At 33.1% G+C, this 14,852-nt stretch overlaps 2 protein-coding genes across 2 annotated transcripts; one reads left to right on the top strand and one right to left on the bottom strand.

The window, feature by feature from the left end:
• LOC109331160 (formin-like protein 6) lies at positions 191 to 4,697 on the bottom strand. The gene is made up of 4 exons (XM_019565478.1): positions 3,271 to 4,697; positions 2,979 to 3,178; positions 1,456 to 1,697; positions 191 to 1,365 (listed from the first exon to the last, which is right to left on the bottom strand). Exons 1-4 carry the CDS (start codon positions 4,608 to 4,610, stop codon positions 571 to 573), a joined length of 2,577 nt encoding a protein of 858 aa, XP_019421023.1. The 5' UTR covers positions 4,611 to 4,697; the 3' UTR covers positions 191 to 570.
• On the top strand, positions 10,742 to 12,925 carry LOC109331158 (glucan endo-1,3-beta-glucosidase 1). The gene is made up of 3 exons (XM_019565476.1): positions 10,742 to 10,880; positions 11,047 to 12,150; positions 12,685 to 12,925. The coding sequence occupies exons 1-3, from the start codon at positions 10,826 to 10,828 to the stop codon at positions 12,714 to 12,716; spliced, it is 1,191 nt and encodes a 396-aa protein (XP_019421021.1). The 5' UTR covers positions 10,742 to 10,825; the 3' UTR covers positions 12,717 to 12,925.

Below are 14,852 nucleotides of genomic sequence, written 5' to 3'. Positions count from 1 at the left end.
ATTTTATTTTTGGAGTTTTATTAGAAGATTCAGTCAATTCAGTTCTGAAACTCAATTCTGTATTAAGATGTTCTGCAGAACTTTTTCATCCCATCTTGGTTCATTGCAACATAAATATAAACGTTGTAATGTAACATATACTGCTCTAGTGTGCTGGTACGTTGCTTGATTCTTAAATGCTATGCATGGATAAAGGAATTGCTGCAAAACTGCTACTTATTATTAGTAATTGATTGATACAAAAAATACATATAGGAACCTCTTTGGTAATTCAATACATTCTACAATAAGAAAATGTGTGGAACTCTAATCTAATAAAATCTATATGATTCTAGCATGTGTTGGAGTTGGTGAAAGAAAATGATGTCATCTCCTGCTCCTCACACTCAAAATTTCATTAGTGCTTCATATGAAGTTGAATGAGATAGCCCTACCATGAAGAAGCTTCATCACTATTAATAGCGGAATCCGATTCGTTCTGGTTTTGTTGAAATACTTTTCGAGTTTAAAACCAATGAATTTGATCCAGGGAAAATCGAGAAATGTGTCATTTCTTTCATATTCACAGTACTAGGGGGATGAGCTTTCCTCATCAGAGCTTCTATCTTGTCTTGCATTGTACCTGTTGAGAACAGGCAATGATGCAGTTGCAGCTATCCGAAAGGATCTAGAAGAACCACCAACAATTCTATCATGCATCCTTCCCACTTCTTTGCACACTAGGTCCAGAATATTTAGAAAGTCTCTTACAATCATAAAAATTCTGAGAGGATGAGCTTCTTCCTTTGTTGTATCGCCGTGAAAGTATTCTGTAACTTCATTCACAAGGAATAAGGCCTTTTTCTCATCAGCCTTAATCCGAGCAATTTCATCTTCCGCATCTCTGAGAAATAGTTTTGTGGACTTGAAGAAATTCCCTTGCACATCTGGCTTCTCATATTGCAAAACCAATCTCACTTTATCAAGCCCCGTTTCAAGCTTCGAAAGGTAGCTGCTTAAGACATCTGAGTCCATTCCTGCTGCCTTTTTTACATTACTAAGGTCTCTACTGAGCCCAGCCACAACATGCAATCCTTGCTTCTTAAACTCATCCTCATTAAATTTGGAATTCATTTGGCTCTTGACATTCTCATTTGCTAATTCGCCATCCGCACCTTCGGATCTGATGATCTCTTGGACCACAAAGTGGAGCAATGTAGTCTTTCCATCTGTTCCTTTTATATCTACAAGCTTCAAGAGTGTGTCCAGTTTGAATGCTTTAGCATCACCTCGATTGGTGCCGACATTCATTCTGTTTCCTGTCCTGAGAACAGCTTCAAGGAGTTTGAAGAATAACGGGCTGTTCCTTAATTCCACACTTGCTGCCTGACGAATATTTAACAAACTGATCGATTAGTTTCTAGAAGACAGCAAGAGATAAAAGATAACAAGAGGATTGATTTAAGCTACCCAGACCTCTAAGGTTTGGAAAGACTTTCTAAGGTGGTTAACTTCTGCATCAAAGTTGGCCCTATATAGCATAGCTTCAACTCTTTTAAATGCAAAAGGGATATCAAGCACTGCCTTAAGAAACCTTTCTGCAGATCCAAGTTTTGTTAGGTCACCATCATAGTTTTTAAGTTTTATCTCTTCCTCTTTAGTAGGAGCCATCTTTACTAGGGTTTCCAATAGTTCAGCACCCAAACCTTCCGGATTCCCTGTTTCATGCAAAAACAATATCAACCATGATGTTTATTACATATTTTACATTTTCTTACATATTCAGTACATCAGTATAAACTGGAAACTTCGGATGGGTACAATCCGTACAAATTTTAAACAATACAGTTAACTAACATTAAAGTTGATCCATCGAGGAAACTTTAACCTGGAGGAAACTCTTCCAAATATTACAGCCTTACATCCACCTGTGTCATTCGAGGTGGAGGCACAATAGAAGTGTTTGACATTTCATTTAGAATTGGACATATGCTCATTAAAAGTGTTTCTAGGAATAATGACTGACTATCAATGGACTGTAGGGAAGCAATAACCCAGAGTTACTGGTTTATCCCTATTCGTTATCAAGCATGAAGAAAATAGAGATGATTATATCTAGGAAAAGAAAATGCTACGCTCACATAGGAGATAGGATAACCCCATAGAAATTCAAGGCTCTTAAAAAACAAGGGTGCTATTGTTTTTAGAGGAAGCTTGACAGTTACACAAACAAGCCAATCTAGGTAGTTAAGCAATTGTTACAGTGATAGGCTGATTGATTATAGTGGCAATGACAGTGTCAAGTTTAATAACAATAATAATAATAATAATTCCTCGGGATAAGAAGATGAATATAAAAAAGAGTACAATCAAGATCTTTCTCAGCTGGTGGCAGTAGAGACTCCATGGTAGAAGTTTGATCATTGCTTTACACTTCTAAAGCAAGTTTTTTGTCACCAGAACTCTCTAATTTATGAGCTGGAATTGGTCTTTACCACATTTTTAAATTCACTTTTCGAGACCACCTAATTTTCCATCTCTGTTGAAGAAACATAATAATTCACATGGCATGATGTTTTTTAGACATTTTTCATACTTGATTTAAGATGTGTAATGATGATGACTTTTTGTTGAAGTTCTTCAGCTATGCACTCTGTTGCTATATGATTCCTTCTCTACACAGTGTTGGCATAAATGGCTATGGGTAACTTTATGCCCCTGACTCCAAATCCTTCCTTGATATAAACAGACATCGCTAACATATTTAAGAAGTTACATTTTTGCAGGTGATATTAAATAATCTAACCAAAGGAACATGCATGCTTTTACACTTAAACATGAAATTGTGAATCAACACTTCAGATCTGGGCACTAAGAAGTTGAGAAATACAATTTGATCCCATAGGGAGCCCGATTTAGTTAAACTAATCTCATTTGTGGTCCAAGTCCAAAGACTAATTACAACCCATAAATGATAAACAATGAATGAAACAACATACCATCTAAAAGAGCTTCGGACACCTCATCTCTTGTGACATTTAGTGCCCTGATTAGTATAGCAATGTTTTGAGATTTCTTGGGGTCTAAAACCCTGTTCTCCTTATCAATGGAAGGAAAAAATGACTTTTTGATTGGTTCTTTGGGTACAGAATTTGTGGCATTGCAGCCAAACAAGGACTCCATCATAACCTCATTTAACCTGCCAAAAAAAGCAAATAAGCCAATGAGATGAAAATTAGCTTATAAAGTAGTACACCAAAATAAGAAGTTAGAATTGGTTTGTTAACTTACTGAAAGGAGTTAGATTTGAGGTGGTCCCATACAGTATCATGATCTGAGGTAGCACGAACTTTGTCCCAATGTAGAGCTTTCAGTTTTGGTTTCTCATTCTCTTCTACACTCTCAGAAAACCTTACACCATTATTCACACTCTTTCTATTATCAACATTCTCTGAAGCTGAACCTTTTTTTACACTACTGCTACTGCTACCTACTCCTTTACTTGGACTACAAGAGTTCTCCTTTCTTGACTCATGTGATGAAGAAACTCTAATACCTGAAGACTCTTTCAACTTCAGTGGTGGAGGAGGCGGTGGCGGTGGAGGGGGCGGAGGAGCTCTGTTGATTGGTGATTGAAGATGTGTCAAATTCGAAGCTGGGGGAGGCGATGAAAACTTTGGTCTTCCGGAAGTTCCGGAGATTGCTCGTTTATCAAGTGGTGCCGGAGACGGCGGCGGCGGAGTTTGCTTTATTGATGGAATTATGATATGCCTTACATCTGGCGACGAAGCTGAAACCCGGGACTTCGAGGAAGTTCTCTGCGACAACGGAACCGGAGGAGGTGGCGGTGGCACGGTGGAAGCAGCGACAGCGGCGGGGCTATAGTTAGCGAGAGAACTCTGACGTGAAATCGGCGTGTAATAACTGTCCTCGTAACTCACCGACGAGTTCTGCGGTGAATGAAACGCAGTCGTGACGTGACTTTCCTCGTCAGAAGACGACGGAGATGCCGCCGGAGGGTAATTCCCGTCTTTTCTCAACGGCGGCAGTGGATGCAACTCAGGACTCGGACGGTACCGTTCCGATCGCTTAACGGAATTGAGCTTCCGATACGGCGAACTGTTTGGTTCCGTTACCGTCGGTTCAACGGTTCCAATGTATAGAATGCTAGAAGATGATGGAACCATCGAATCCTCTGAATTCGGGTTCGGGTTTTGGGTCACGAGTTTCTGGGTTTCCACGTGGTGTATGGCTTTATGCTTATAAAGAAAGAACGCGAGTGCAGTTAACATTCCAAGAGTGACAATTCCAACAGAGATCGCGATCGCAACTTTCTTTGTTCCATTGTTAGGTTGCGTTGCTGTTGGGTTCGAATTCGAATTCGAGAGTGAAGCGTTGGAAGGTACTGATTGAGAGGGTGGCGGTGGGCCCGGTGGATTCTCGTAAAAGAATGGAATGTTGCCATCAGGAGACGGCGGAGTGTATGTTTCCGGTGGTGGAACAGAAGCTTCAGGGAACAATGGTTGGTGGAGGAATCTTCTAGTGTGAGATTCATGAATTGAAATTGAGGAGTGGAATTGGAATAGAAACAATGTGGAAGTGAAGAAGATAATAAAGAAGGTGGGTTTCATGGTGAGTAAGTTTGGGTTTTGGTGCTTCTTTTTTCTTCTACCAAATTCATGTCTGTTTTGTTTGGGTTGCAACTTGCAAAGCAATGCAAAGAAGAGAATGAAAAAATAAAAAGACAAAAAGGAAACTTCTTTAGACCGTGAGATCTGGATTTCGTCACCACAAACAGGTCCTACTTTTATTTTCTTCATTTCAATAACAATGCTTGTTTGTTACTTAGTACATTATTACTGCCGTGAGAGCTCATCATTAGTTTCTCAATGTTAAAAAAACTATTAATCCCTCCCGCCAGGTGGAGAAAATTATAGGAAATCAAAGTTAAACTAATATTTTTTAAGCAATTATGATTGAAAACTGAGAAATAAAAAAATTACATTAATTTAGTATTATGCAAATGATTAAATGTATTAATTATTACTGTTATGCAATACATCATTAGGGAGTTCAATAGTAATTATAGAGCATTCATAATATCTTTCTTTTTTCTCTCTCAATTTTTATACGCTTGTGAAATAGAGTGGGCATTATATTAATCACACATCACTTCTCTCTAAATTATATCTTCAATTATGTCTTATCCAATAAAATTTTGATATATAATAAAAAATATATATATCAATTTAAATTTGTTTCTCACTTCTCCAATTTTTAAATAGATATCAAAATTTCATAAGACTAGATTGAGCATAATTTTTTCGGTACATGTTATCTTCATTAAGTTGTTGAGTTAAACTCTTTTACAATACTAGAAAATCCAAACTAGAATAAAAGGAGAAGGAAAAAAAGTAATATTTAATTTTTTATTTAGAAATAATTGAAAATTATGATCATTAAAATATTTTTTTACTACCGGTTGCAATTCCCATATACAAGTGTTGCTCTTTATTAGTAGAAGACAATGTTCTTTTCGTGTTTATTTCTGTTTTTTGTTTTGTTAATGCCATTGTTAGTCAGATTTAATTTTCTCCTTTGTTAAACTTTATTTACTACGTGTTAGAATTGTAAGCTAGGTAATTTAGATATGGGATGAAAACTTTACAACTCGAAAGTATGTCAAATAAAAATTATCCCAATTTCTGTTGGAAGAAAGAAAAAAGTAAAAATTACAAACAAAACAATTATAAAAATTTGGAAATCAATATTTTATTAATGAATATCATTTGTGGTATAATATTATTGTATCGTTTGATAATCAAGGAATGGTGGTAGTTAAACTTAATGTATTGTGTAATGAATAAAAACAATATCTAACAAAAGAACATTTTCTTCTATTAATAAAAACGTGTGCTTAGAAAAATATATAAGGAATGTGATGGTTAGATATATACTCGTGTGAATCACTGCCACTTTGTCCTTTATCTCTTCTTCTGCCAAATAATTGCATGGAATTCCTCACGTATTCAGTAATTCGCACAAGGAATTCTCTAAGAACAAGGTTACGTTTTGAATTCATGTTTCTTACTAAGAACATACCCTAAACCCTTACGTAAAAGAAAGACAAAAAACAGAAAACAGAAAAGAAAGACAACCTGAATGTTATGGTTGTCCGATCCTACCGACGGAGTAAGTTGAGAAGGACAAGGTGAGTGGTTGGTGTAACATCTTAAATAGTTAAATGTATTATTGTATTGCTAAATGCTGAGAAGTGAAAGGAGTTCCAATTACTCTCCTGTACCTTCCAATAATACATTTTCTGTGAGAAAAGATAAATTTTTAATATATATTATTTAATTTAAAAATCTATAATAATTTGGACTCATAGACTTTTTTGTATGCTACATATCTCAAGAGATCTATCATATTGGGCCTTGGAGAGGATCTCAACCGATAAAAAAACTTGTGTCAAGATATATAAAATATATCATATTTGAATATAAGTGTATTTTATGTTTTTGATTATCTCTTAATACATATGTCTTTGCATAACTCTTTCTACTCAACCCATTACTTGTTATGTGTTTCCATATGGTCAATTACTATATGAGATAAGTTAGTAAGTAGAAAGATTAGTGTTACATAAACATTTAATAATCTTATGATAAATCAAATTGTTTTTATTTTTAATTTATCTTTTATTTTTACATATATTTTTCAAAGTCATTTAAAAAGTAAATAACTACAAATTAATATGACATATGAATTGCCAACATAATGTTCATTTAGTATTATCACATGAGTATAATTTATAACAAAACTATTTTCTCTATGAACATAATTTATAATAGAGTATTATAACATCATTCGAATTCCTGTACTATAACAAAACCTATATACTGGGCTAAAGTGTTACTAAATCTAAATGTATCAATTTTTCACAAGAATACCATGTGTTCATACATCTAACTTGGGAAAGTGATGGAATGGGGTGACAACGTCTTCATTCATTAGCACCAGCAGATTCATTCACCGACTCTCTTAGTGCTGTGGGGGACAGGCACAGTTTCATACGCCCAAGGCTAATATATGCTTTATCGCTTTTCTTTACCCTTTTTTCTCTTTTGTTTGTATTTGGACTCATCCACTACGCCAAGATAGTATGTTATCCCTTTTGTTTGTCCAATCCCCCTTCACAAAACAGGATTACGATAAAAGTTATGCCTTTCTTACAAACCATGCAATTTTGTTTATGCCTCTTATGCTTGATAATTACTTTTTATTAATTAATAAAAGTACCCCCAAGGCCCCCAACACAATGTGTTTTAGTTTCTGTACCCAAGTTATAATTTTTATTTTGGTTGCCATTAGTAATAGTAGATACTTGCAGAACTTCTGGAATATATTGATAGCTGCACAATTTCTCCATAAAAAATATTGCCTATATAAAAAAATAGGTAGCTCAGATTTGCATTTGGTATTGATTCCAATTTTATTGTTGATTCTGCGCTCTATTATTGTGATGTTTGCTTATGTCATGTGGTTAATGTTTCCTAACGTGGGTTATTGTTAATTCGATGGTTTTTCTTCTAGGCTATTTCCAAATTCTTTTGTATATGGTGTGAGATATGACGTTTAATATATGGTGAGATAATAACTAGGCTAATGGATTTAGAGTGAGATTAATATATGGTGTTTAAGTTTAGTGTGTGGAAAAAACTGTTAAAAGAAACTAATGTTTTATGTCGTGAATGTTTACCTTCGAATAAAATTACTTTCTATGAATTGTGTTTGTGATTAGACAAAAAAACATAGTGTTTGGATGATTAGTGTTACCGAGATGAAATGAAGTAGTATATGTGTTCCCTCTCTTTTAATTGTAGTTAGAAAGAGCGAAAAGAGTGTTTGGTGTGTTTTTAAACAAGAGTAGTTAGCAAGAGTGCTATTGTTGCTCATCAACACTTATATATTGAGCATAAACTCGCTTTTGGGATTGAAGGTTTAATTTTAGATGGAAGCACCCTTGTCCTTCATGTTAAATAAAACCCATTCATCATCTTGTTATGTAGTGACTTTAATTAATTAGGTGTTAGTTGGCTTTCCACATCACATTCTTTAATTTGACGTGTAGTCGTGTATGTATGATATATGATCCCTACAAATATCATGTGGTGATGATGAATAAGGATTTCTCTTCCAAAATAAGTTTGTTCCGGTGTGGATATTCCTGACTCGGACAAGATTGTCTCTAGTGCGATGATACTATTTGGAAACCAAAAATATATATATCCAATCTTCTTATCATTCTCATCTTTGTTAGCATGTAATGTGAATCTTTTTGGTTTTATGTAATTGTTGGAACTGTATACAAATTGAGGTTTCAACGTAAGGTAATATTAATTCTTCTTTCTTACTTTCTCCTAGTTCATTCTTAATTTTTTTTTAATTCCGTTAAATTGTATTTTCAGTGTTGTTGCTCAATAGACTTTGAATTTTAAAGCGGTCCATGTGGGACTCTCCCTTTCCTGGAATAAATTTAATGTTTTTTTTCTTATGCACAAGCCACAAGATGTTTGCCACCTTCGTTTGTCTTGCTTTTCATTTTTCCTTAAAAACACTTTTATTCCAATATTTAGTTTAATTAAAATTAATACTACAATTTACAAGAAATGCAAAAAGATCACAATCAATCAACTCCTTTTTGCATGATTAAGATCAGTATACTTAAACCACAAATTTCTTACCAATTATCTTGAAATACAAGAAAATTTAGAATTTTTATTCATAGGGCCTTTTTGGTTATTGAATATGTCACGTGACGTAGAATGACCGAATATTTTATTAAAAACATAAAAAGAACAACCAATTTAGAATTTAAAATTGAATTCCTGCCAAATGTCAAATTTTTTGGATTATAGGAAAATTGTAGTATCTATATACTGTTAGTATAAAAAATTATATACAATTAAATAATTAATATACTATCTCTCATTAATTTATATTACTATTTAAAAATAAGTGATGATTAAATATAAATAATTGATTATGATATGTATTATAATAAAAAACTGATAATCCGTTAGTGTATACAATTTTTGTCTTCAAGAGTAATGTAGTCTCACATTCGTTCATCTATATGTTTCTCTTATAATGTCAATAAAATCATATAAATAAATAAATGATATATGGACTATTTATAATTTCTTGTATTTATAATATATAGATATTAAAATTACCAATCATCCACATTTTTACAATGACTATATCACTACTCCTATTGTAACACGCAAGAAATAGTTTATAAAATTGTTTCACTTTTTGTATATGAAGATTTATATTCTTATTTTGTAAGACATATAATAATTTTTAAGTTAATTCGTTAATACAATATTTATCCCATAGAATTGTTAAACTAATTCAAACTTATATTTCAAAAAACCCGGTTTATATAATTTAATATGAACTTCTAATTATATATTAATACTTTTTATTTAAAGACTTTAATATATTTGTATCGTCAAAATAATTTTTATTAACATATTAGGGCCTCAGTCTGTCAGTCATTATTCACGTAAACACAAATACATGGTGATGAATGAACACTCAAAAAATCTTATTTAAAAACGTATGCAATGCCCTTGATATCTATGCTATCAAAATTTATAAGTGTAATATATATGTATTGAAAATATAAAGATTTATACTCAAATGTATTATATATCACTTGTTTGTATTACTTTTATTTAAAAGTTAACGGTGACTAAAAATGAATAATTGTAGTGTGAAAATGTCTTACACTATTGGTGTATAAATTTTTTCTTAAAATTTATATACATTCAATATATCATATATCACTTGTTTATAATACTTGAGTTAATAATAATAATTAAATATGAATGATAAATAATGCAATGTGTCAACACATATTTTCCCAACAATATTAAATAGTTGATATAAATAATGAATAATATCTATTTAAAATACTTGTTTCTCTAAAGATGATCATAAGTTAAAAGGCTATCGGTTAGTTAACACCTTAATAGAAGAAGGTAAAGAAACACATTAGGAGAATGGTAGATTAGTATTGGTACCATTCGGGGGCTGGAAACGGCAATTCCCTATTGTCGTTTTCACTAGAAACACATAATTAAACAGGGAATTGGGCCATTGGCTACATATTTTCACTGTTTGGTGGGCTCATTTTTAACGTCTTTATTCCTTTTCTGTGCTTAGGCCTTTCCTTTCATTCACGAGTCACTACTATTCTACTACTCTCTTTCTCACACTTATTTTACTTATCTCGACATTTCTTATGTACTCTTCAACGACTATGCTCATTTTTGTTACGTAATAAACCAACCTTGCAAAATAATTATTAACTTATTTTTTCCAAAATATTAAATATACTTGTTCAATAAAAATTACCAATATTGGGTCATAATTATCACAAGTATACTTCAAATGAAAAGTCCGGCTCGGACAGGATTGCCTCCGATGCGAGCCCACTTACCTGTGGATGTTCCGGTTCGGACAGGATTGCCTCCGGTGCGAGCCCACTTACTTGTGGATGTTCCGGCTCGGACATGATTGCCTCCGGTGCGAGCCCACTTACATGTGGATGTTCCCGGCTCGGACAGGATTGCCTCCAGTGCGAGGATAACACGTGGGAAACCAAAAAAAAATGATAAGCATTTCTAAACTAATTTTTTTAAAGAAAATCTAGACTATAAAAAAGGTACAATATATATAAAAGATGAGTGAGGCGTGAGTGCAAAAACAAGCAAGCAAGAGCAGTGTTAGGACATAGAAGTCTCATTATCTGTTCTTCTAGGAAGTGTTGAAGATGGGATATCTATTTCATCTTTTCATTATTTTCTCACTAGTTCATGTTCTCACTGGTATGTAAATAACTCAACTCTCACATTTTTCATGTCATCAATGTGGGTTTCTCCCCTTAAAATGCTTATGTATTAGGCTATAAGTTCTACAATGTGGTTTTCTTCACATCTTCATTTTTTACTCTTAACTCTGATAAAAACCATTGCTTTCTGATTTGCATTGCAGCTACTAGTGAAGAATCCATTCAAATACTAAACCTTTGTGAGACAAGTGATGACATTGTACTAGCCTCATCTCACACTAACTCTCCTTTAGCTGTTTCAATCAACAGTAGAAACCTCAACAGTGTCTCTAGCAGCATTTTATCAGCTGAAACATGGCTTAGGTCTAATGTTCTAGCACATTACCCTGCTGCAAAAATCACCACCATTCTTGTGGGAAACTTTGCTTCTTGTGAACAAAAAGATCTTGGTTTGGTTCTTCCTTCTTCAAAGAACATGTATCACTCTTTAAGAAGGTGGGGTTTGGAGAAAGAAATCAAAGTTTCTGTTGCTTTAAATTTGGATTGTTTGCCTCCAAACTTAAAAATGGTGAAACCCCTCATAGAGTTTCTCCATAGTGTGAACTCAACATTCTCTCTCATACCACATTCTGGGTTCTCACATTTCTCAGATAAAAGTTTGAACTTGGTGTCTTCTCACTTAGAATCCATGAAAAAGCTTGGATTTTTATATCTCAACAACATCAATATTGTAGCCATGGTTCCAAAACTACAAAAAACTATAACTAGAAAGCTTTCAGTTGTGGAATCTAGCAAAACAGGTTCATTCCCTTTAAGGCCAACTCCATTACCAGAAATAGCTGAACCTCCACTTGATTACCCTGTTGGTTACCCTGCTCCTTCAAATGTAGCTACAAAACCATTGCCTCCACTAGCTCAAGTTGTTTCTTCACCTCCTCCATTTTCTTTTGCTCCTGAAATTCCACCACTGTTTGTTGCTCCAGCTAGTTCCCCTCATGGTTTCAATCTTCCTCCTTGCAATCCAATCGACAATGGTTCGCCTAATCCGATGATAGTGCCGGTTCAGAAACTGTGGTGTGTGGCAAAGCCTACTGTTCCAGAAGAAACACTGCAAGAGGCTTTGGACTATGCTTGTGGAGAGGGTGGTGCTGATTGTATGGAGATTACACCTCAGGGAAACTGTTATAGTCCAGATACTGTGGTTGCTCATGCATCTTATGCTTTTAATAGTTACTGGCAGAGTAATAAGAGACATGGTGGAACTTGTAGCTTTGGAGGAACAGCCATGTTGATAAATTCTGATCCAAGTAAGCTAGTCCCTCTTCATCATGTCTTGTTTTTTTAAGATTATTGCTATATTCTGTTACAAATTCTCTTATTACTAAATAGAGAAATTATTAAATGAAAATGTATATATATTCCATGCTCATGGATGAGCATTCAATTCTTTGTTCACTCACTAAGAAGACATAACATTTTCATGTCTGAAATTGGGATAATATGTTTTTACACTTTGTGTCACAACCTTATGATTTGTCATTTGATTTAGTAATTAATAATTAATAGGAGGAAATCTTACTCTAGGGGTAAGTTAAAAAATCTACTTCATATCTTAGTCATTCATTTTATGAAAATCTAATGATCCAAATCTACTCATTAATTCAAATAATTGGATTTTCCTAGAATAAATGATTAAGTTATGAGTAAGTTTAAGTGTATCCCCTACCATAATTAATAATGAAAAATGATAAGGGGGTGATGTTTATTGATTAGTCAAAAATAGAGAGTTGTGACTAGTGATTTTTCTTAACCCTTCATTAACAAGAGAGTGATGGTTGCAGGTTTTCTTCACTGCCAGTTTATTCTCAGCTAGATACAGTACAAAAAGGGAAAGATGAGTGAGGACTTTATTTTGATGCAGTTCATTGCTGAGAACTTTATGTTAAGGTGTCATTGGCTTTTGATTCACTCCTTAGTGTCTTTACTGCTTTATATAGTATGGATGTAATTGGCACTTAAAGAAGTTATTTTGACTGAACCACTAATTTAGTATAATGGACCAAATTATGTACTTTAGGGCTTAATTGTTATTTTGTTCGTTCATGATATTTATGTCCAAGGGATAAGCAAAGTTGTGATTTTTTTCAAAATTGCTGAATATTAATCGATACCTATTTGAAGACCCTATCAGATAAATAATTAGGTCTTGTATTGGATTAATAAAGATATAACAAACTAATCTTGCTTGATAATTGATATGGATTCCATTGATTCTGGGTCCTTTATTGTTTATCAGAATATTTTGACCACCTTTTGCTCTTTCTACTTGAATAATACTTTGCAATGATCATTTTCTGGTTTCATTTTCTGGTTTCATTTTTTGGTTTCATTTTGTGGTTAAACAACTATTACCCTGCATTTGCATAATCATTTCAACCAAATTTTAAAAAATGAGAAAAAATATATGTATGAATGATATAAAAGTTTTATATACTCTCATATCATTATTATTAATTCTTAAATAATATTTACTGTCTATAAATGAGTGCATATATATTGCTATTTGATTCCCTCTTTCTCTCATACAAGTGCTTATTCAAATATTCACTTATAGTTTTTAAAAAGGAAAAATCAAATTTGCAATTGATAAGGAAAAATATAAATAATTAGAATTATAAATAAATCACATTAAAACGACATGCCAACACAGTTTTGTTCTTTTTACTATTCCAGTTAATGTGGTCCACCTGAAGAAGCAGTGTAGTGTTTGTTTTATATGTTTTTTCTGTCTAAAAGAAAAGTGATGAGTAGGATAAGAGAATCAAAAGAAGTGAAAACAAATAACAAGAAAATGCGTGCCACTTGATATGAAGGTTGTGGTAAAAATTTAAAAAGGAAGTATGACTGTGATAAAAGAATTAACAGTTAGCCAAAGTGTGGTGATAGTCCCTCTATTTATTTGCCATTAAAACTTATTTTTCAATATTTGATTATCATATATACCTTAAGGTAGAAAAACTTGTATAACAATGGAACCCGGTTACACATAAGACGGACTTCTCAAATGTTGCAGTACAGAGTAGTTTATCAAGTGTGTTTTGAAACATTTGAACAAATATACGTCTAGCTCTTTTCATGTAGGCCCATTTTAATTGGGCCCATGTTGGTTTTTCTTATGCAATGATGGTTTGGAATGTTATTCTATTTTTTTTTTGTTACTAAGAGTATTTCCTCACTCTTCTTTTTGAATAAGGAACTAATCTCTTTTTTGATTTGTGGCTGCCCCTCACAACAAGTGTGATTTTTAGGAATCAAATATTTGACATTTTGGTCATCCCGGGGTCGAGCGAGACCTTACGTCACTAGACCAACAAAACCAGTGTTATAAAACTCGACTCGAACTGATTGGTTCAACTGTCAACCGGACATCTAACCGGTTCGAGCCTCTATATCAAAATCGGGTTGATTCGATTAGTTTAAGCTTAAAACTCATGACTCGGATGGTTGGGTCAGCCGAGTCAATCATTTTTTTTTTAAAACAACCAAATCGATGTCATTTTTAGGTGAAAAAGTCAAGTATTTTTAATTTTTATCTGCAATTATGTTTTTCATTTGTTAGGTTATGTTATAACCCAAAATCTTCGTTGTTTAATTACATTTTAAACTTATTTTGCACTTTTGTTGTAGTTACAACATAATTTATATACCGTTTGATGATGTTTTCAACTAATTTGTGTCATTTTATAGTAGTAAAGTTTTCTTTGTTGGTTGTTTAATTAGCTACGCTAATGTTTTTAAATTTTGAGTATACAATTATTAAAGAGTGAATATCCACTTACTCCAATAATAAGTTTAGATATACTCACTAATTGAAATCATTGAATTTCCCTAGAATTGATGACTAGGATGAAAAATAAATTTAAAAAACTTAGTCTCGAAGTAAGTGAATCTTTTTTCATTTTTAAATATTATTATATAGTATTATGAACTTTTAGAATTTTTAATATAA

The sequence above is a fragment of the Lupinus angustifolius genome, chromosome LG17, assembly GCF_001865875.1.
Source record: "Lupinus angustifolius cultivar Tanjil chromosome LG17, LupAngTanjil_v1.0, whole genome shotgun sequence".
In the NCBI taxonomy this organism is placed as follows: Eukaryota; Viridiplantae; Streptophyta; class Magnoliopsida; order Fabales; family Fabaceae; genus Lupinus; species Lupinus angustifolius.
The sequence above is the reverse complement of the archived record's forward strand: the minus strand, read 5'-3'. Positions and strand labels throughout refer to the sequence as shown.